General features: G+C 55.0%; 3 protein-coding genes across 3 annotated transcripts in view; all 3 read left to right on the plus strand.

Moving 5' to 3' along the window:
- Window positions 1-123: 123 nt before the first annotated feature.
- Window positions 124-10,008, plus strand: GGA1 (golgi associated, gamma adaptin ear containing, ARF binding protein 1). Its single transcript, XM_029963550.1, has 16 exons — window positions 124-204; window positions 498-573; window positions 1,169-1,267; window positions 2,536-2,659; window positions 3,143-3,243; window positions 4,199-4,279; window positions 4,691-4,828; window positions 4,968-5,049; window positions 5,262-5,369; window positions 5,669-5,824; window positions 6,590-6,654; window positions 6,796-6,974; window positions 7,082-7,365; window positions 7,567-7,736; window positions 7,980-8,090; window positions 8,262-10,008. Exons 3-16 carry the CDS (start codon window positions 1,184-1,186, stop codon window positions 8,370-8,372), a joined length of 1,794 nt encoding a protein of 597 aa, XP_029819410.1. The 5' UTR covers window positions 124-204; window positions 498-573; window positions 1,169-1,183; the 3' UTR covers window positions 8,373-10,008.
- A 1,348-nt stretch (window positions 10,009-11,356) lies between these two features.
- SH3BP1 (SH3 domain binding protein 1) lies at window positions 11,357-20,413 on the plus strand. The gene is given in 18 exon segments (XM_029963647.1): window positions 11,357-12,113; window positions 13,906-13,948; window positions 14,321-14,425; window positions 14,815-14,891; window positions 15,174-15,285; window positions 15,377-15,453; window positions 15,831-15,966; window positions 16,590-16,658; window positions 17,053-17,143; window positions 17,435-17,577; window positions 17,673-17,784; window positions 17,881-17,962; window positions 18,265-18,345; window positions 18,456-18,572; window positions 19,011-19,102; window positions 19,284-19,413; window positions 19,582-19,697; window positions 19,866-20,413. Coding segments are annotated over 18 exon segments (2,013 nt in total). The 5' UTR covers window positions 11,357-12,051; the 3' UTR covers window positions 20,234-20,413.
- Window positions 20,414-20,648: 235 nt separating this feature from the next.
- The window catches only part of PDXP (pyridoxal phosphatase), a 3,347-nt gene continuing 2,883 nt past the window's right edge, over window positions 20,649-21,112 (plus strand). Inside the window, exons 1-2 of the mRNA XM_029963406.1 lie at window positions 20,649-20,762; window positions 21,056-21,110. Coding sequence (XP_029819266.1) covers window positions 20,649-20,762; window positions 21,056-21,110 — 169 coding nt within the window. The remainder of the gene's footprint in view (window positions 20,763-21,055; window positions 21,111-21,112) is intronic.

The following is a 21,112-nucleotide window of genomic DNA, read 5'->3' on the forward strand; positions in this document are numbered from 1 at the left end:
CCTCCCTCACCATCCCCCGCCACTGCACCTGATGGAGCTGGCAGGGAGGGAGTGAGTGGGATCGACGTTGCCCCTCGCCTGGGGAGGTTTTTCTTACCGTCCCTTCCTCCCGCCCGCAGACAAAGCAACAAACCCCTTGAACAAGGACCTGGATTGGGATGGTATCAATGCATTCTGCGAGCAGCTCAATAAGGAGCTGGAGGGGTAAGTGCTTCGTCCTTTCCAGGTCACAGGCCTAGCTGTGATCCCTCGCACAGTAAAATCCAGTGGGATTGTCCCAAGAGCTGAATAGGCACAAAGGCCCTCAAGGTAAGGGTAGGTGGGGGGGTCCCGATCCACTAATGGAAGGTACCCCCCAGGTTTTGAGGTGTCTTGGTGCCTTATCAGTGTCTTCAACTTGCGACATGCTTTTCACCCCTGGATTCCCAGACAGGAAGACAGGGACCAGGGTTTTCATCAATAACTGCCTACCTTTTTTTTCCTCTCACTCCTTCCAGTCCTCCACTTGCCACCCGACTTCTTGCCCACAAGATCCAGTCTCCACAAGAATGGGAAGCTATCCAGGCCCTCACGGTAAGGCCATCTGCAGGCTTGTAGAACTAGATGGAGGAGCAGGGCCTGGAGATGCTCCGGCTTTACTGGAGAAGTATGGGAAGCTTTGAATTCCCTCTAAGAAAGCCCTGGATCACCCGGGCCCTTGGGTGGGAGAGGGAGCAAAGGTGGTTCCACAAGTCAGGAAAGTTACTTGGTTACTTCCTAAGATCGTATCCTGTTGATAGGAAGCTTTTTGTTTTTTTGTTACGGTGGTCTTGGCAGTGCTGGGTTAATGGTTGGACTCCATGATCTTGATGATCTTTTCGAACCAAATGATTCTATGATTCTTAATCGTATTGTGGATCCACACTGTGAAACCCTGCTGTGACTTCTCTAAGGGTAGCCCTTTCCATGGGCTGTTGAGCCATGTCTGCAAAAACTGGCTCCAAAGAGGAAAATCTTGTTTCTTTGTGGGAGGGTGCTTGACCACCCTGGGATGGGGGGAAGGGGATGTTCTTCTGCTGCTGTGACAGGAGCCACAGGCCCCACACCTGGTGAAGGAGAAGGAGGAGGGAGCTGCCTCCTGATCCTGCTGCTGTCCCCATGCTGGGACTCACCTGTCCCCTCTCCTCAGGTGCTGGAGTCTTGCATGAAGAGCTGTGGCAAACGCTTCCATGACGAGGTGGGCAAGTTCCGCTTCCTCAATGAGCTCATCAAGGTGGTGTCACCCAAGGTGGGTCCCAGGGCATCGTGCTTGAGAGGACTCCTAGTGACAGGAGGGCTTTGGGAAAAAGTGGTGGCTGAGCAGAAAGGCCAGACAGCCACTGGAATGTAGGGAAAACAGGACAGTGTTAGTATGAGATCTAGTCCTTGTTCCCTGCTGAGTTTCCTGGTTGGAAGGTGAATTTTCACCCCTCTGTTCCAGGCTGATTGTTGATGTAGGAAGCTGAGGGCCAGCTAGACGTGATGCAGCCAGCGCTTGTGAGACAGCTGAGCTCACATGCGGGCCTGGAGTCACCTTCTCTGCATTGCTGTTGGGCTCTGTGCTGCATGTGCTCGGGAACCTCCCCCAGCTCTGACATCTGACCATGTCTCTCTGGGGTGTCCCAACCTGATTGAGACACTCAGGGAGGACAAGCCCAGGCCTGGTCAGTAGTGTTCTGGCGAGTCCACCTGAAGGACCAAGTCATTACCTGCTCCTCTGCTGATGCTGCTGTTCCTGCAGCAGAACAAGCTGTGTGTGCTCCCCTATTCAGTCAAGACAGTGAACACCAGCAAGTGTAGGGTTAACGGAACAAAGACTATGACTAAGGAAAACATTTGTCTGCCAGTCACAGCTTGTGATCTGCAGTGATGAATAACCAGGAACAGTGACAGCAGCATCCTAAAGTCCTCTCGATTGGCACCCTAGAGCATGTCCTCTGCCTTAAGCCGCTAGACTCTGGTGGCACATGCACTGTTTCTGTTACCAGAACTCCCAGCAGACCCACAGGGGAAGGGTGAAGGATGATTGCATGGCAGGAGGAGAGCTGTAGCATTTGGATATCTCCCTACTGTGTACTGGTCATCTGGGGCTCACCTTGCTCTAAAGGATGCCAGGCACTGGGCCCTGCCTCAGAGACCATTAACCACAGTCCTTCCTCTCCCAGCCTTGCTGTACCCTGTTCTCGAGGGCTCCCTTGCTGAGCAGCATCTGTTGGCAGGACCCTTTTCTTCACAAGGAGGGGACAGAGACCTGCCTGAGCCTTCCCACCTATCTCTGTGTTGCTAAGGGGCTGCTGCTACAGCACTTCTCACACCTATTGTTTTCCTGTTGTGGAAACCAGGCACAGCATAGGATGTGTTGCAAGGCCCTCATGAGCTTCCCTACTTGCTTCCTCTTTCCTCCTCCTTGTCCCGTTGGAAATAGTCTCACTTCTCCTGGGGAGTGAGAGGAGAGGAACAGGCCAAGCTTGCAACGGCTCAGATCAGCTTAAAGCCACCTCTTTTCTGTTCCTCTAGTATCTTGGCAGCCGGACACCAGAAAAAGTGAAGTCAAAGATCCTGGAGCTGATGTACAGCTGGACACTAGGGCTGCCCCACGAGGTGAAGATCTCAGAAGCCTACCAGATGCTGAAGAAACAAGGTCTGGAAGGGGAAGGTGGATGGATGGTTTGCCCTCCCTTGTTTTTTGTCTGGACAGAATCTGAAATGAGCTCTCCCTTCCCTGTGCCCAGACCCACGACATCCATCAGTCTGGCTCAGCCCTAGGGTCAGGAGAAGGACTGGGTGTCTTGGGGCTCCTAGCTGGGCAGAGGGAGTTGCTGGTGGTCCAAGTTGCTGGGTGGGAGGACATATCTGCCTGCTTCTGTGGGAGATGGGGCCCTGGAAAGGTCTGGGGCTGAAGGGCTACGAGTGCTTTGGCAGTAGATGCTGGAATTTTCTAAGAGAGGATATTTATGGGGAGTTCTTGTGAAAACACTATCCAGGGTCTTGGGTAACAGGAGCAAACCCACACACCGTCAGTCCCAGCTGAATTTGGTGGGCCACTAGGGAAAGAAGACCTGGGTGGCGGTGCCATCCCCAAATGGGTGAATTTTGCTGATCTCTGCTTTGGTGTCTACTGTAGGAATTGTGAAGTGTGACCCAAAACTGCCCGATGATGCTCCTTTTCCACCGCCACCCCCTCGGCCCAAGAACATCATCTTTGATGATGAAGAAAAATCCAAGGTGAGGGCTCTGTGCAAGGAGAGGGACAGCAGGCAATATCCTCCTGCTCCAGTATCTCATGTCCCCCTAATGTGGAGGCCCCTGTTCCACATGGTCTCCTTCAGAAAATTGCATCACAGGAATGCTGAGGGACTGCTCCAAAATCATGACAAAGGAAACGGACAGAGGTGGGGCATGTGGGTCTGTTTGACCTTTGACTTAGCTGAGTTACCTGGCCACAAGGTCTAAATCCAGCCCCAGATGCTGCTGGTGTTATCTCTTCCCCACCCCAGCACTGCAATCTGCTTATTGCCTAACTACTTATACCCTCCTGGACTCATCCTTTGTTGTCTTTCCATTGGAATTGTGTCAGGCAAACTTCTGCATTATCAGTGCTGATACATTTAAACAAGTATTGAGCTCCTCTGGGTCTAGTTCTGCAGCCAGTTTGCTGTAGGTGACACCTTTTGCCTCCATGGATCAGAGTCTGCAGATGAGGATTTATAGGTGGCCAGTGGGACTGTTCACTGACTTTGGAGAGGGAGAGAAGGTGGGAGCTCTCCCTCTTCACCAATTGCACCTGCAGAGGCATGTTAAGAGGTCTGAGTCCATTGCAATCCCATGGTAATTCTTGCACATACCAGGCTTTCTCTATCTCAGTGCTAGTGCTGCTGCACTCTGGACTCTCTGTGGTGGGTAACAGGCAGGTAGGAGCAGGGTTTGAATGCAGGGAATCTTCAGGGAAAGACCTATCTCACATAAACAGAACCATAATGGGAAAAGGAAGGGCAGTTTTATTTCTTCTCTGCCTGGTCTCTGATAGCTCCTGTGGCTGGGCTTTCTAAACAGCTGGCATTGTCCACTGCTTCTGCCAGATACAGGTTTGGGGCAGGGGGAACCACTGGCTCTAGCGTAGCAAGAGTGACTCTGGCTGCTGCCCCTCAGCTTGGGCTCAGAGGTACCTTCTCTTTTGCAGACACTGGCTCGGCTCTTGAAAAGTTCCCATCCCGAGGACCTCCGGGCTGCCAACAAGCTCATCAAGGAGATGGTTCAGGAGGTGTGGCTGGGAAAGAGAGAAGCTGGGGGGACATGGTCTGGGTCGTGATGATTGGCACTAAAGGAGCAGTGGCTCTGTGACCTCATGCAGACATACAGAGCTTCTGCCCAGAATTTTGCTGTAGCAGCTGCTAAAGTGTCCATGTGTGGTTTCTGCCATCCCTTGGCTTCTTGGAGGAATGGCTCTGGGTGCATTCTGTGGCCCAGGCCCTGTTGCAGCACTAGATCTGCAGCAGTTCCTTCTGTTTGGCAAGTTATGGCCCAGAGATAACCTGGAGTTTTTCAGTGGAGTGGGAGCTGTTTTGAGGGCAGTATTGCTGTGCCTTAGACCGGGGAGTTGGTGGTTGACTGGCTTCCTCTCCAAGTTATAGCCAAGAGCAAGGACATCCTTCCCCATGTGCTTCCCTTCCAGGACCAGAAGCGCATGGAGAAGATCTCCAAGAGAGTGAATGCCATTGAGGAGGTGAACAACAATGTGAAGCTGCTGACAGAGATGGTGACAAACTACAGCAAGGGGGAGACAACAGAAAGCAATGAGGACCTAATGAAGGTGAGGGAAGGCCATCCCAGCATCCTCCCTGGGCATAGCAGAAATGGGTGACCCTTATCCCCCTGTCCTCCTGCCTATTTTGTAGCCCCAGCTGAGCGTCCTGCTGCTTACCTCAGCACCCCTTTCTCCTCTCCTCCAGGAGCTGTATCAGCGCTGTGAGCGCATGAGGCCCATGCTCTTCCGCCTTGCCAGTGACACAGAAGACAATGATGAAGCTCTGGGTAAACAAATCTGGCCTTTCTCATTCCTGCTGAGACTGCCGTGGAGGTGTCAGTGTACCCTGGTGCATTCTGCAGCAACAATGGCAAACACCCTCTCTGCAGTGGGTTGTTGCAGCTCCTTGGGCCTTGCTTTGACAGAATAGGCAGAATCAGGGTATAAAAGTCACTCTCTTGACTGTTTTCAAACTTAGTTCCCACCTATTCCATTTCAGCGGAGATCCTGCAAGCCAATGACAATCTAACACAGGTGATCAATCTCTACAAGCAGCTTGTACGGGGAGAAGAGATCAATGGGGAGACAGTGGCTGGTCCCCTTCGAGGTGAGAAGACTCGGGGAACTGGGGACAGGAACATCAAGCAGAGAGACCCTATTGCTGGTTTCCTGCAGTGTAAGAGGAGATTGAGAGCAGTGGAAAGGTGAAACCTGCAGCAGGTCAGAGTGGGGCTGGTGAGATGAGAAAACAGCATGTGAGGGTGACTGATGCATGAAGAGAGGGAACTGGAAGGGAGAGCAGGGCATTCTCCCTCTCCCAGGTGTGCGGAAGGATGGGAACTGGCCTCAGCACACTGTATAAGGACTGGGTAAAGTTTTTGATTCTCAGCTTCTTTTTTTTTGCAGGCAGCACCTCAGCGCTTCTGGATCTGTCTGGCCTGGAGCTTCCAGCAACATGCCCTTCCTACCCAGCCTTGCCCACCGTTTCAGGTGGCTCAGCAGTCCCCATGCCTGACCAGGCTGGCTCTGTCTCCTTGCTGGATGATGAACTCATGTCTTTAGGTGAGAAATCCAGAGCAAAAGCTCTTTATTCTCTCCTTGACTCTGGATAGTCTGTATGGGTGGTTCTTCTTGTGGCAGCAACATTAATAAGAAAGAGCTCTGGGAGAGGGGAATAATGAAAGACAAAGAGATGTCCATCATTTAGCATGAGGGAAAGACCCTGCTATGATTCTGAACTTCAGTCCCAAGGTGTTTTCCTAGCTAGTCAGAGAGAGCCTGCAGGGATGCCCCCACTGATTTGCTCTGGGAAAACTGACCTGGCAGGTAAATCAAGCATGATGCAATGGCCATCCCCAGATGGGATCACAAGGGTGGGTCACCCTCAGCTCCTCATGTTTACTGCTTGGTGTTGAAGTCATGAGCTGATAACAGATGCATGGGACTTCCAGAACTGTTCACATGGAAATCTTTTGAGGACTCAATCCTAGAAGGCTTTAGAGTCCTTCTTTGCCCACCAAGGTGTCTGTTTGCTAAGACAAGTGTTTTGAGTACAACAGCATGAAGTAGACATCATGGTCAGCCAGACTTGTCAGCCCAGTAGTATTCACTTTTCTGCCAATTGCAGTGAGAACTAGACTGCAAATGAGGATCTCTGGACAGAAAAAACTACTATCACCTTCCAGGCTCTCCCCCATGCAAGGATGGAGGCCAGAGATGGAGACCACGTTGGTGGTTCTGCCCTGCTTCGTCTCTTTTATTCAGGCCACGTTTATTGCTCTTACCCACTTGATAGCTAAGCTTCATGTTTGCTTTTACTCCTGGCAGGCCTGAATGACCCAGCACCACATGCTGCCCAGGCCAGTGATACCAGTGGCTGGAACAGCTTCCAGGTAATGCACTGGGAGCCATGGCAGAGGGTGGGGAGGGTAGTAAAAGCAATAAATGAAGAAGTAGGGAAAGATCCCAGATCTGATGGTTGGTGCTGAAATGCAACCTTGCTTTGAGGGCTCTCCTGTGCATTCTTTTTACAGTCATCAGATAGCAATGAGCTCGGTATCACCCCTATCACAGCAACACCACCAGTCAAAGCAGATGCCGGTGCATCCTCCCCCAAACCTTCTCCTAGCAGCAGTGGCCTGGATGACCTGGACCTCCTGGGCAAGACTCTGCTGCAGCAGTCTTTGCCTCCAGAGTCTCAACAAGTGCGATGGTAAGCAGGGGCAGTGCAATCTCGCATCTCTCCCCATCTTTTCCCGTTCTGGGGTGCTGGACACAGCACTTCAATGCCCTGTTCCACACCTTGCTCTTTCCCTACAGGGAGAAGCAGCAGCCACCCCCTCGGCTCACCCTGAGGGATTTGCAGAACAGGAGCAGCTCTGGCACCACAGCCCACAATCCCAGCACTCCACCTGTGCTCCAGAGTGTTTCCCCTAACCCCACACTGCCCCTGACCTCAGAGCTGCCTGCCCCTGCTACACTTCCGAAAGCTGCCACCACACCAGCAGGAAGTACTGCAGTGCCACCACGGCCTCCTGCCACTGCGCTGCCCCAGGAGATCTCGCTGGCCAACATCACTGTGCCTCTGGAGTCAATCAAACCCAGTGAGCTGGGGACAAAGAGGGGGGCAGGCATGGGGGGAACAAACGCTGCACACATGGAGGGGAAGAACGTGAAGAAACTTCTTGCTTGTTGGATTTTGTGGAGGTTGAGGAGGAATGCTGTCTCTGTCACTTGCATGGAGTTTGGGTGATGGGGACAATTCCCTCCTGGCTGACTGCTGCCTGTCCCTGCCTTTCCCACAGGCAGCATTCTCCCTGTGACAGTGTATGATCAACATGGCTTCCGTGTCCTCTTCCACTTTGCTAAGGATGCCCTGCCCGAGAGGCCTGATGTGCTTGTGGTGGTGATTTCTATGCTCAGCACGGCCCCGCAGCCCATCCGCAACATTGTCTTTCAGTCTGCCGTCCCCAAGGTGAGCGAACTGCTGGGGCTGAGGTCCCCAGACTGAGCAAGAGCGTGATTCTACTTCTGCAGGAAAAGCAGGGTGGGTTGAGAGAGCTCTGTGGGCATGGGAGCAAGTTGTGTTGCCTTCAGATTAGCAGGAACCGGCACAATGTTTTTCTCTTTGACTAGACAGTGGAAGCTCCCCAAGTATAGGAGCAGAGCTTCTGGCTGCCAAGTCACTCAGGTGTGGGATGCTCTTCTCTCTCCCTAGGTAATGAAGGTGAAGCTACAGCCTCCCTCAGGCACGGAGCTGCCAGCGTTCAATCCCATTGTCCACCCCAGTGCCATCACCCAAGTCCTGCTGCTCGCTAACCCACAGAAGGTAATGGCATCATCCCTGGGGCACGAGCAGAGGCTGGTTTTGGTGCCTAAGCAAAGCCTCCTTACCCTGTCCCCGTTCCCTCTCAGCATTGTCTGACAGACATAAATGGTTTGTGCCTCATGCCTTTCTTCCCCTCCTTCTGACAGCTTATCCTTTCTCCTCCATCTCCAGGAAAAAGTGAGGCTACGGTACAAGCTGACCTTCACCATGGGAGAGCAAACCTACAATGAAATTGGGGATGTGGACCAGTTTCCCCCACCAGAGTCCTGGGGAAACCTCTAGAGCCACATGTTGCAGGCACTACACTGCAGATTCCTCGGGAAGCCAACCCTGCAGGGCTGGAGCAGCCTGAGGAGATGGGAGGGTGGGTGGGGGGCTGCTGCTCACGCTCTGTTCTCCAGGCAGTCAGGCGAGGGCCCGAGGGAGTGTGCCTCGAGGAGGAGAGCAGAGATGCCAGGAGATGTTCGTCCCACAAGACTAGGAGCAGAGTGGAAAGCTTCGTGTGTGTGAACAGTTGCCTTCCCTGCTCTTCCGAAGATGACACTCCCTCCCCAGTCTGTCCAGCTTCTCTTCTAACCCTGCTTTCCTGCTCTAGGTGCAGTGGGGAACAAGGACAGGGAACTTTAACAGCCTCAGCACAGGGCAAGGGCTAGCAAAGGAAGATCCTTTTCTGCTCCCTCTGCATTTCCCAGCTTTTCAGCTACTTCGTGCTCTATGGTGCTCCCTCTTGTCCCCCCTTCTCCCCTTCTTGGAGCTGGGCCCCAGTGTTTCCCTATCTGTTGGGATCACACTGGTATGGAACAAGGCTGGACAGAGGCTAGGTATCTCTCCAGCACCAGAGAGCAGCTGCCCTTGCTTTGGGGGGGCCAGGGAGAGTGATCATCACATCTCTCTGTCTTAGCTGCTTAGAGAGCTGCTTGTGGGAGGTGAGCCCAAGGGTGGGACCCTGGGGGCTGGGAAGGGCTTGCTCTGTGCCTTCCCAGCCCCTTTCAGCTGGAGTTCTGAACCACAGTGGGATGGCCCGCACTCTTCCCACATTTTATCTATCATAACAACTTCAAGAACGGGGGCTGGAGAGGGGCACACTATATGGGGTAGTCTCCTTGCAGCCTCCTGACACATGGGGAGAGGAAGCAGCACTTAGTCTTCCTCCACTTTGGCTGGACTGGAGAGCTTGGAGGTGTGGGGAGCTTTCTCAGCTCTTCAGTGTCTTCTCGCAGTGGGGTAGGTGATGGGCTGGGAGCCAGGGAGAGACGGGAGCCCAGCCCATCACCACTAAGCTCTTCACAGGGGCGTACGGGGGGGGGGGTTCAGCTGTGCCTTGCTCACCTTTGCCCACAGCTGAGGGCAGGCCTGGCTCCCTGTGGCAGGGAGGGGGCTAACTCCAGCCACCTAATCACTGTGACACAAGAGCGGGGATCTGCAGGCATGGAGGAGACTGGGGAATGGCACATCCCAAGCAATCCTGATTCCTCATGGGACTTGAGACCACAGGAGCTGCTTCCCATTTCTAAGCTGGTTTTGAGAGGGCCTGAGCATAGAAAACAGGCAAGCTGTGCCCTGTGTTGGCTTGTCAGAGCCAGAAGGAGGCTTCTGTGAGGTGGAGACAAGTGGAATGCCTTGCACTCTTGGCTCGGGGCAGCAAAGGTGATGTGTCTCAAAGCTGGGCACAGCAGGCAGTAGAGGACAAGGGGAAGCAAGGTCTTTGTGCTGGGGTTCTGCTGTGTCTTACTTCCCTTTCTGGTCTGTTAAGGGTTTTGTATGGGTTTTTTCCTTGCAGATCTTGTTTGGTTCTTGAATAGACTTGTATATATTTTCAGTGCAGAATTCTGTAAATGGAAGAAAACAAACATTTAAAATTAGACGCCCGGCGCGAAGAATCAGCTGTATTTATGGGAAATAAAGAGTTCTTTCCTGATCCTGTCCCTCTGCCTTTTGACCCAAGGAATACATTCTCACACCTCACCTTCCCTAACCTCTGAGGAACTGTATTGCACCCTGCCCAGGGTCCTTTCCAGGGAGAACCTTGCCGCAGTGATTTCCCCACTCCTGTGAGCGGGGAGCTGGGATGGTGGAATTCCCCCAACAGTTCTCAATTCCTTTTCTGAGAACAATCAGTTCTAGGCTGCAAACTGGGTGCTGCTTACTTCCCTCCCCACTGAGAGGCGGTGGGCAAAGGTCTGTGCCCCACAGCCCATGGGAAGCAGGGGTTGACCTTGTTCCCATGCCCCACATGACTTTTTGCAGCTTTACCACTGATGGTCGCAGCACTTCCTCCTCTTCCCCCAGGCTGCCTCTTGGAAGCAATTCCAGGGGTGCAAAGAGGGGGATCTGCTCTGGCAAACAGCAGCCTGAGGCTGGGAGTGGGTCTCTTGACACTGCAGGGGCGGAAGGGCCTGGCCACCGACTGAGGCAGCCAGGGAGGATCTGGGCAGGGCTTTGCTGCATCTTTGCGATAGGTGCTGGAAGTGGATCAGGGGATCAGATGTGCTCTGCCACAGGTTTAGAGCAGCCTGGTGTTTTGGGCAGGGAGAGTGGTGCTCCCTCACCCCATAACCTGCTTGAAAACAGCTACCAGTGCCACTTTGCCATACACTCACTGGAGACTTGACTCTTACCAAGAAGCACAGCCCAGCAGCCCACAAATTACTGCTCCTTAGGCTTTGAGGCACAGGCAGAGTGGCCCTTCTGCCTCTTTTTCCTTTTCTGCTTGCCTGTTCTGCCCACAAGCAAACCGCTTCTCATTTGGGCTTCGTTTGCTACTTCCTTTGCCAGCCATGTAACCCAGCCAACAGCAACCTCTCCTCTCTCTTAGAGCAGGAGGAGGAAAGTCCTAGGTGCAAGTGAGGTTTACATTTCATAGAGCCAGGGCCAAAGGTCATGGTGGTGTGAGGGGGATGCTTTTAGAAAAAGGAAAAAAAAAAAGTGTGAACCTTGTTGCAGCTCTGCAGAGAGCAGGAAACACCCGAGCCTGAGAACAGGGAGGTTGTGGTCCCCGTTCAACTGTGCAAGTGCTGCTGCTCTGCACTGGGCCCACCCGCCCTGCTCGGAGGAGCTCTGCTGGTGGAGGGGGAGCGGGGAGGAAGGGGCCTCCCCAAAACACAAGGCAACTGCCGTTTGCCACAGCTTTGCTGTGGTTCCGGAAAGCCTCAGCGAAGGCAGGGAGGGAAAGCAGGGTGAGGGGCGCAGGAGGGGTTGCACAGGTGGCTTTGCTGCTTCTCCTGCTTTTGCAATGGCAGGGGGGATACATCACAGGAGAAGAGGATGGAGCACCCATGAGCAGGGAGAGGTGCCTGAGGAGTGTTGGCAGAGTGTGGGTGACCAGCTAGGGCAGGGAGTACACCAGGCACCCAGTGAACCACACAGCCAGCTGGCACCGGCAGGGGCTGCCCCGCGGCACAGCTGGTGGTGGGCAAGGCAAGGGGGGGAACCACTCCAGCTGAGACAGAGAGCAAGAAAGAGAGCGTGGGCTCTTCGCTTGGGCTCGGCAGTGGCATGTGCTTGTCCTGCCTTGTTTTGTGTATGCTGTAATAATATTTCCCCTTTAAGGCTTGGCTGAAGTTATTTTTACTTGTGGGGTGGTGACAGGAACACAGAACGGAGCAGGAGCTCTGAACTGCTCTTACCTGATCTGCGGCAGAGGGGCGGACGGAGGAAGAAGGAAGCTCAGAAAAAGAGAAGGAGCAAGAGAGGGGAGTTCAAGGGAGGAGAAGAGAAAGCAGGCAGGGCATCCCCAGAGAGAGACTAGGGAGGGGGCCAGCTGGGGAAACTGAAAAAGGGGGAAACGAGGAAAGGAGGAAGAAGAGGAGTAAGGAGGGAAAGGTCCTCAGGAAAAAGCAAAGAGCCAAGCAGCTCCTGGGAGCTGAGGGGCTGCCGGCATCCGATGCCAAGCATTACTGAGGGGTGCTGAGCAGGTACAGTCAAGCAGAGTGGCTCTCCTGGTCTCCTCTCAGCTCTCAAGATGATGAAAAGACAGTTTAATCGAATGCGGCAGCAGCTCTCCCATCCCAACATCGCCACCCGGTAAGGATTTCTGCACTGCCTGTACCAGAGGGCTGAGAGGGAGAGGGACATGGGTTCTGGAGGGTTTGCACCGGGGCTGTACTGACTTCCTAGTGACAGTGGCCCCGGGAAAAGGGGGAAATAACCCTGACTTTAGAGCATCTTCAGCATAAGCTGAGAGGCTGTGACCTCCCGGCACCTGAGGGGCAGTGGGAAGGAAGGCTGCGCTGGTGTTGCACAGCAGTGATTTGATCCCCAAGCCCAACTACCTCTCCCAGGACCCACAGGTGCTGCATCCACCTGCAAACAGGGCTTTCCCAATCTTGGCTTCCTCAGGATGTGGGGCAATGGGGCAGTGGGGAGGGACCTTCCAGCCACATGTCCTCGGCTGTGTGGTGACCAGAAGGGTGTTAGGAGCTGGGGCTTTCCCTTCCCCCTGAGTCTGGGGTGTCTCATGACTCTAGGCAGCCCAGCAGTATGGGCATCCCGAAATGCCCTTTGAGGAGAGGACTGGGGATCCTCAAAGAACCTATGGAGGACTTACAGCTTAACACAAATCCATCTGTCCCCATCCTACATCTCCCGCTTCCTTATTTTTCTCTTTGCCTTTCCAAAGCTTTCCCCTTGCAAAACCAAGAACTGAAATTACAGGGCTGGGCCCTCCCTTCCCACCCCCCCCACTCCCTCTTTCTTACTGCCACCTCCACAGGTTCCCCAGTGCTGGGTGGCTGAGTGGGACCAATCATGTCCTCTGGACCACAGAGGTCATTCAGCCAGCCCAGCAGATCGGCCACAGAGAAGCAGCTCCTATATCCTGGTGGCCTCTTGATCTTCTTGCATTCCCCAGAGGGGAGCATAACCCCCTTTCCAATCCCTGCTCCCTCAAGATTTCTCATCTCCGTGTTAGACACACCTCCCTTTTGCTTAATGCGAGACAGGCAGCTCATGGAGTCCAGGAGAGTTCTTTACCCTCTGCAGAGCCTCTCCTCCGTGGGCCATGACCTCATGTGATCTTGCTTGCCTTCAACCAAACCACCCACATTTCCTGCAGCTCCACAGCCTTGTCCCATATTGGCTTTGGTGGGCGGTGAAAAGAGAGAAACATGAACTGGAGAAAAAGCAGCAGCAGAGAGAAAGCAAACAGGGTTCCCAGGACATAGCAATGACAGCAGGCTGTTGAAGCAAGTCTTCCTGTATGAGAGGCATCAGGGAGGTGTGGGGGTCAGGGTGGCTGGTGGGTTTTGAATTTGCTTTTGAGAATTTGATGCAAACCATAAGTTTCCTTTGTCAGATTCGCTGCAAACACCTGCTGCAAAATCAAGCAAAAGCTGGTTTTGTGGGGGTGTTTCTGGAGGGGCTAGTGTTGGTCTCAGACCCCAGCTTGACCACAAGGATATCCTTGCTCTGGCACAAGTGGTCTCATAGCCAGTGGCTGCACTGGCCTGCAAAGATGTGTAGATTCACCTTCAGGGGAGAGGTGAGCAGTCAGGATCAACTCCTGTTGTGGCCCCCATCTCCAAAACCCAGGCCACATCTGGGCATTTTTACTGAGGTGCTCTGAACTGGAAACTCTGTCTGATGGGGTTGTCCACCACTCAGCAAGGTTGGCTGCCTTTGCCCTGCTTCTGCTGCTCTTGTCCCTGTGGGCTTGTTTTACCCATAGCATTGTGTCTCGTGGTCCAGGCTATAGCCAAAGTCTCCTGCTCCCAGGAGCCCAAAGAGAGGCAGGTAGGATGCATAAGGACCTCCCTTTCCAAGGAGGCTGGTGGAGGTCATCCCCATTTGCTGATGGTTCTTTCTCCTTCCTCTGCAGAGCTCAAGAAGCAACCGAGCTCCTGTCAGAAGATTTGCTGCAGGTAAGGCATAGGCTGGGCTGGCAGGCGTGTGTCTGCTTGTGTCTGGGCGTGGGAACCTGTCCCACTCCTGCCTGCCATTCACCCTGCCAGCACATCCAAGTCATGGGGTTGGGATCCGCCTGTGTGCCGCAGGGTGATTTCAGGACCATGGCGTTAAGGGAATGGCAGGCTTCTGCCACTGGAAAGGGCTTCTCAGGTTGCCCACAGAGGGATGAATCCTGGCCAGGAATTATGTTCCCTTTTCCCTGGACCGGGGATGCTTTGGGCTGTAGCAGGCAGGCCACCTGCACCCAGAGCTAGGTAGTGGGGAAATGGCCTTGAAGTGCCCATGGTTGATGAAAGGGCTTCTCCAGTCCCACCTTTCTGCCCCAGATTGAGCAGAGGATCGAGCCAGCCAAGCGAGCAGCTCACAGTGTGTCCAAGAGGCTCCAAGCCTGCCTGCAGGGGCAATGCGGCTCTGAGATGGACAAGAGAGTGGTGAGTAAAGTCCTCCCACTGCAGCCTGTGCTCACCCCAGCTCTGTCCCTCACCAGCAAATGGGATGCCAGGCCCCAGCTTTGCCAGATTTGTTGAAGAATGGTCCAAAGCTTGTGCCCTGCCTAGGTCCCATTGCCAGCACTGACCACCAGCAGCCTGGGGTGAGCAGTGCAGGGCAACGCTTTCAACCATCACTAACTTGGGACACTCCTGAAAGAGAGACAGTGTCTTTGTATTGAATAACCCTCCAGAGCCCTGGTTGTCTATCCCCCTTCCCAAACCCCTGTGAATCTCTGGCACCCACTGATGCCCTGTGGTGAGCAGCACCACAGTGTGGCCAGGCACAGTCGGCATCACCACTTCTCTCCCGAATCCTTGGCTCTGTGCAGAAGAAGCTACCCTTGATGGCTCTGTCCACCGCGATGGCTGAGAGCTTCAAGGAACTGGACACAGAGTCCAGCCTAGGGTAAGTACTGGTGGGGAAAAAGTGCCAGGGTGACCCCAAAAGACGCCAGACTCTGGCAGTGACACTGTCTTGGGTCAGGGGCACCCATGGCTCAAATCCTGTCCCAAGAGCAAACACTGGCATTGGAGTGGGAGAGGGGACAGCCAGCACCTTCAGCCTCCCATTGCAGAGTAGGGCCAGGGGCTGGCTCAAGGTCCCAGATGGGTGCGGCTACATCAGGGTGTTGGGTCAGAGAGGGGCATGGCTCCAGCCCACAGTCATTTCACCTCTGTCCTCACACAGGAAAGCTCTGGAGATGGGCTGCTGTATACAGAGCTCGCTGGCAAAAATCTTGGCTGAGTTTGAGATTGCACTGGAGCACAACGTCCTGCAGCCACTCAACAAGCTCAGTGAGGTAGTCCTGGCTGCCCTTCTAACTCCCATCCCACCACTCCTTCCTGTGTTCCCAAGCCTCTTCCATTCACTCTGGCCACTCTATCCCCCAGGAGGAACTTCCCATCATCCTGAAGCACAAGAAGACTCTCCAGAAGTTGATTTCTGACTGGAACACAATCAAGAGCAGGTATGGGGCCCACTGCAGCTTGGGTGGCCAGGGCATACAGAGCACAGCCCCCTGACAGGTTGGGGGAGAGAGGAAGATGACTGCCCTGGGGAGTGAATTTCCAACAGCTTTTTGGGAGCACCCAGTCAGACTCTCTCTGCAGGTGCATCCTTGCTCTGGCTTGAGCTGGTTCCACAGCCCGAGAGAGAAGGGCAGTGCCACTGCCAAAGGCAGCAAAGTGTCCCAGTGCTGCTTGGTGCCACTGAGATTGTCCGATTCCAAATCTTGCCAGTGGCAGCCTGTGCCATGCCAGATTTCTCTAGGAGTCTGCACAGCTGTCCCACCCCATGTCCCTGGCACTGAGGCCGTGAATGTGCCTCTTCTCTCCCACCCCAAAGGCTGAGCCAAGCTGCCAAGAGCTCCAGTAACAGCACTGGAGCTGGTGCTGGTCCAGGGGCATCTTCTGCTGCCAACAAACTGGAGATCTTGAAGGAAGAGGAGGAGGAGGTAAAGAGGAAGGTGGAACAATGCAAGGTGAGAATGTCACTGCTCTCCTCCACGGGGCAGCTCCAGGGCTGCAGACCTGCTTCCCTCCACCAGTCTTGTCCGAGGTGACCCCATAGTGAGATGGGTTGCAGCCAGCCAACGTGTCCTGCCCTCTGCAAACAAACAGGCTCCTCAAGCAGAAACAGAGAGATGCCCCAGGCCCAGAGAATAAAAAGTGTAAAGGATTCAAAGAGTAAAGGATTCTGCTTTAGAGGAGGCTCCAGGGGCTATAGTGGGGAGCTCCTTGGGCTGGGAACCAGCTGAGCTAGAATCTGCTCTGGGTGGCAGGAAAGTTTCACATCAACTTACTCCTCTTCTGCCCTGTTTCTCTGAAACACCCAGCATCTTGTCTGGCAGAAGCATGAGCTCACTGGAGCTGAAGGTGCAGGGACCTCTTATCCCTGAACCACTTGTGCCAGGACCTTGATCATAGGGCAGGTTGCTGCCACTACCCAAACGAAAGCAGTGGAGGCAAGGAGGAATCCCCACCACACTCAGGGACCCTGTCTAGACAACTCACAGATGAGATGAAAGACTTCATGAAGGGGTCTCCTCTTCCTCGGATGCCAGAGGGGATGGAAGATTGCTCTTCTCTGTGTCTCCCTTCCCAGGACGAGTACATGGCTGACCTCTACCACTTCTCCACCAAGGAGGACAGCTACGCCAGCTACTTCATCAAAGTAAGTCCTTTCTCACACTTCTCCTTTGTGTGTGAACATCTCCTGGGGTATGTCTGAGCCCAGCCTTGTCCCCATCCGCACCAAGTCCCCCACCCAGGACAAGGAACAGACTGAGGCATCAGCAGATGCCTATAGCTGGCCTTGCTCCAGGCACTGCGGGTTAATGCTGCCACTAGCACTAACTGCAAACAGAGTGGCTTGTCCCAGTGACCCCCCTCTCCAATTTACCCTCTATCCCTCACTACAGATACAGTTTCATGGACCTCGGGTGGGTTCCCTTTGCAGCTCCCTCTTTGCCCTGCCTGCATGAGGGTACAGCGTCCTGGTAATGGGTGTCTCTCTGAGAGGGGCTGGTGCCAAACTGAGTGCTGTCTGTCTATACCCTGTCTGGCAGCTGCTGGAAATCCAGGCCCAGTACCACCGGCAGTCACTGGAATCTCTGGACACAGCTCTGGCAGAACTAAGGGAAAGCCACAGACAGTCAGGTACCTGCTGGCTCTCCACTCAGCCCAGAGAGGGCTGCAGCCGAGCCTGGGGGATATAAGTGTGGCCAGCAAGACTGGAAAAGGCCCATTTCCCCTCCCTAACATCTGCTGCTCTCTCCCGTGTTTGGCTGGTGGGTTGGGGACCGCAGCCTGAGGTGAGCTGGGGATGCTGCCTAACCTGTCTCTGCCCCCAGCCAGCTAAGTTTGGATTGGAGTGAGATGTTGCCATGGCCAGATGCTGGATGGCCCCAGTGGCCACCATCCCTCTTGACATTCTCCTCCCTCTTCCAGAGCCCTCCTTCAATGCAGACACCCCAGTGGCAGGGTACTATGGCGTGTCCCTAGAGACCCACCTCAAGAGCTTGGGCCGGGAGATCGCACTGCCCATTGAAGCCTGTGTCATGATGCTGCTGGCCTCTGGCATGAGGGAAGAGGTAGGGAGTGCTCCAGACCCCCTCACCACTATCCCCCCCAAAAGGCACCCCTCTCAAACTCGAAGTGCATCCCTTCCCTCTTTGCCTCATCCCAGGGTCTCTTCCGGCTGGCAGCGGGTGCGTCAGTGCTGAGGAAGCTGAAGAGCAGCTTGGCCAGTGGCTCCAATACCCTGGAGGAGTTTTACTCAGACCCCCATGCTGTGGCTGGTGGGTGCCAGTGAGGCAGGGTGGGGGAACATCACTGGGCAGTCCTTGCCATCCCCCAGCTGCCATCAGCCCCCGCTGCTCCCCCTCCCCTCCCAGGCGCACTGAAATCCTACCTGCGGGAGCTGCCCCAGCCTTTGATGACCTTTGAGCTCTATGACGAATGGGTCAAAGTGGCCAGGTGAGTCCAGACACTGGGGCGGAAATGCCTGGCTGGTCTTAAAAAGGCCCCAATCAACCCCCTCCATCCTTTCCAGCACTTGAAGCAGGGATGCTCAGCCTCATTTGCCATGTCAGGGGTATAAAAACGCAGCTCCTCCATGGGTGCCTACCTTAGCTGCTCAATAAAAGCAAGACATCTCCATCCCCAGGGCTATGGCCTACATGGGGTGGCCAGCACTGGCCTTCCTCCTTGCCCACCGTGTCCCTCTCTGCCATAGGGAGCAGGTTGAGCTCTCCATTCCTCCTCCTTCTCTCTTGCAGCTTAAAGGACGTTGACAGCCGTGTACAGAGCCTGCGAGACACCTGCAGCCGCCTGCCCCAAGAGAGCTACAACAATCTGAGGTGTTTTGCTGAAGTAGGGCTTCCTTAGCCCTGCAAGGAGCAGGGCAAGCAATCACTGGTAGTGGCCGTTTCTTCCCCAAATCCATGCCTACTATACCTTCACCCCGCAGGTATCTGATCAAGTTTTTAGCCAAGCTGGCTGAACACCAGGAGGTGAATAAAATGACCCCCAGCAACATCGCCATTGTGCTGGGCCCAAACCTGCTGTGGTCGCAGCAGAGCACAGGGTAAGGTCCAGCTTGGAGGGATGGGATGCAGATTCCCAGCCCCAGCTCGGGTGCCGTGAATACAAATGCCATGGGAAAGGCTGATCCAGCAGCCTTCAGGCGGGTTTGAAGCACCTGCACCTCTTCCATTCTCAAGTCCTGTGTTTGTTCCCAAGTTGCATGTCCCTTGTGTCCTCTTAGCCACTCTGTAAAGCAGTAGAGGAAAGGGCTGAGACCTGAAGCACTTGTGACATGGATGGCTTTCAACACCATTGGCCTCCAACACCAAACCAGGGTTCTCAGGACAGGGAACAAGGCCCATCTCACACCCTGCCATTCCCCTCGGCTGGGCTGGCTTCCCTTCAGGCTCTGGCCCCTCAGGAATGAACACCAAAAGCCATTTGGGGTTAATGCCCCCCAAACCCCTTTTCTGATGCCTACCCCATTCCTGTCTCTCAGAGACCCCATGCAACTGGACTTGGCCTCAGTCTCCTCCATCCAGGGTGTGGTGGAAGCCCTCATCCAGAACGTGGACACCCTCTTCCCCGGAGGTAGGGCTAAGGCACCACTTGGTGGGCCACAGCACATGGTGAAGGGTAGAGGAAGGGAAAGGGACATTTCTCCATCCCCAGGAGGAGGGATTTAGGGGCCTGCTCTGGCTCCCTGCCATGGGGTCATTGCTCTGGGCCACAAGTTCTTCCTCACAGGGTCTCCTCCCTTCTCTCCACCCAGAGGTAGATTTTAATGTCTCAGGATTGTTCACACTGCCTGCAAATAGTGGACTTAGCAAGGCTGCCCCAGTGGAGGAGCTGACCCCTGAGCTCCCTCCAGCCAGCACTCCCACCCTTCCGGATGGAGAGACGTAAGTCTGCTGGGAACTAGGGGCTCTGGCTGTCCCACCTCTCCCTATGTTCTCCTCCCATCCCACCATGGGATGGCCAGGGGCCATAGCCTCGCAGGTGGATGCCTGGCCTCGAGGCCAGGACCGCCATGCCCAACCAAAGCCTGACTTGCCTCGTTCTCTGCGCAGGACATCGAGGGACCCCGAGGCCAAGTCCCAGCTGGCATCCCCAGCACTGACCAAACCATCTCCTGAAGTTGCAGAGCCAGCAGCTCCAACAATGACTGAAGATACCAGCCGCAAAGGTAAGGGTGCCCCAGATGGCACAGTGCTTGGGAAATAACACCCCTGAATGCCACCTCCTGTAGTTTAGCCTTCATCCTGCCTGACCCATGGCTGGCACCACAGCTGCCTCTGCCCTGCGGAGACACACCAGAGGAGGGTACCCCAGCCCAGCCCAGCTTTCTTTTCAGGCAAGCGCCCAGCTCCAGCCCGACCCACGATGCTGCCACCGCCTGTGACCCAGTCCCGGAGCACAGCTCCTGCCCCAGCAGCCAGCCCCAAAGCCCTGCCACGACCACAAACCCCCGCCACGACCACAAAGCTCTGACGGATGGCACCCAGCCGAGCCCCCTCTGTCCCGCCGCCGCTCCCGCCACAGCCGGCACCCCGTCACAGCCGAGATGTCCCGCTGTCCCCCAAGCCTTCCACTGGTGAGGCTGACACAAAGGCTGCCATGGACTGTGTCCCAGGAACCACAGATGAAGGGCAGACTCTGCCTGCAGGAGAAAGCAGCCCCTTGGCCATATTGGCCCCAGCAGGACAGCCCACAGAGAACTGAGCAGGGCGTGGGGGAATCACAGGCTGGGGAGACGGGGTCTGGCGTCCATCTGGGAACCCAGCAGGTGCTGTGGAAACACCAGGATGGTGGCCTGAGGGACTCCTGCACCTCCACCTTTGTCCCTCAGCTTACACCACCTGGCACGCTCCACCTGCCTCCCCTTGCTCTCCCGCCTCCACCTTCCCCCACCACCCTGTCCCTGCCAGGGCCCAGCTCCCTGCCCAGCTCCTCCATCGCAGGCCCAGGCACTGCCTGCAGCTTTTGGGCCAGCGGGGGCAGCTTGGCCTGGCGGGGTCATTTGTGGATGCTCAACCATGACCCCAGCCCCATTTTGCCTTAAAACGCGTTGCCCCACCCAAGAACATACAGACGAATATATATAAATACAAATAGATATGTATATATATTTATACATATGGAGCGCGTGTCCTGTGAGGAGCAGCTGAGCGAGCTAGGGGTGTTTAGCCTGGAGCAGGCTCACGGTGGCCTTACCGCTGTCTACAACTGCCTGATAGGAGATTGTAAACAGGTGGGTGTTGGCCTCTTCTCCCAGGCAACCAGAGACAAGGCGAGAGGACATGAGGAGGAATTTCTTCCCTGAAAGGGTGATCAGACATTGCAACGGGCTGCCCAGGGAGGTGGTGGAGCCACCGTCCCCAGAGGTGTTTAGGGAAAGACTCGATGTAGCACTCAGTGCTGTGGTCTAGTTGACGTGGTGGTGTTCGGACATCGGTTGGACTCGACCATCTCGGATGTCTTTTCCAACTTAACTGATTCTGTGTCGGTTTGCCACTATTTGAGGAGCTGGTGTCAAATTCGCAGGCAGGTGTGAGCAGGTGCTGGAGGCCGCAGCCCTCGCGGCCGCAGCGGGAAGAAGGT

The sequence above is a fragment of the Manacus vitellinus genome, unplaced genomic scaffold, assembly GCF_001715985.3.
Source record: "Manacus vitellinus isolate BGI_N305 unplaced genomic scaffold, ASM171598v3 scaffold_5_pilon, whole genome shotgun sequence".
In the NCBI taxonomy this organism is placed as follows: domain Eukaryota; kingdom Metazoa; phylum Chordata; class Aves; order Passeriformes; family Pipridae; genus Manacus; species Manacus vitellinus.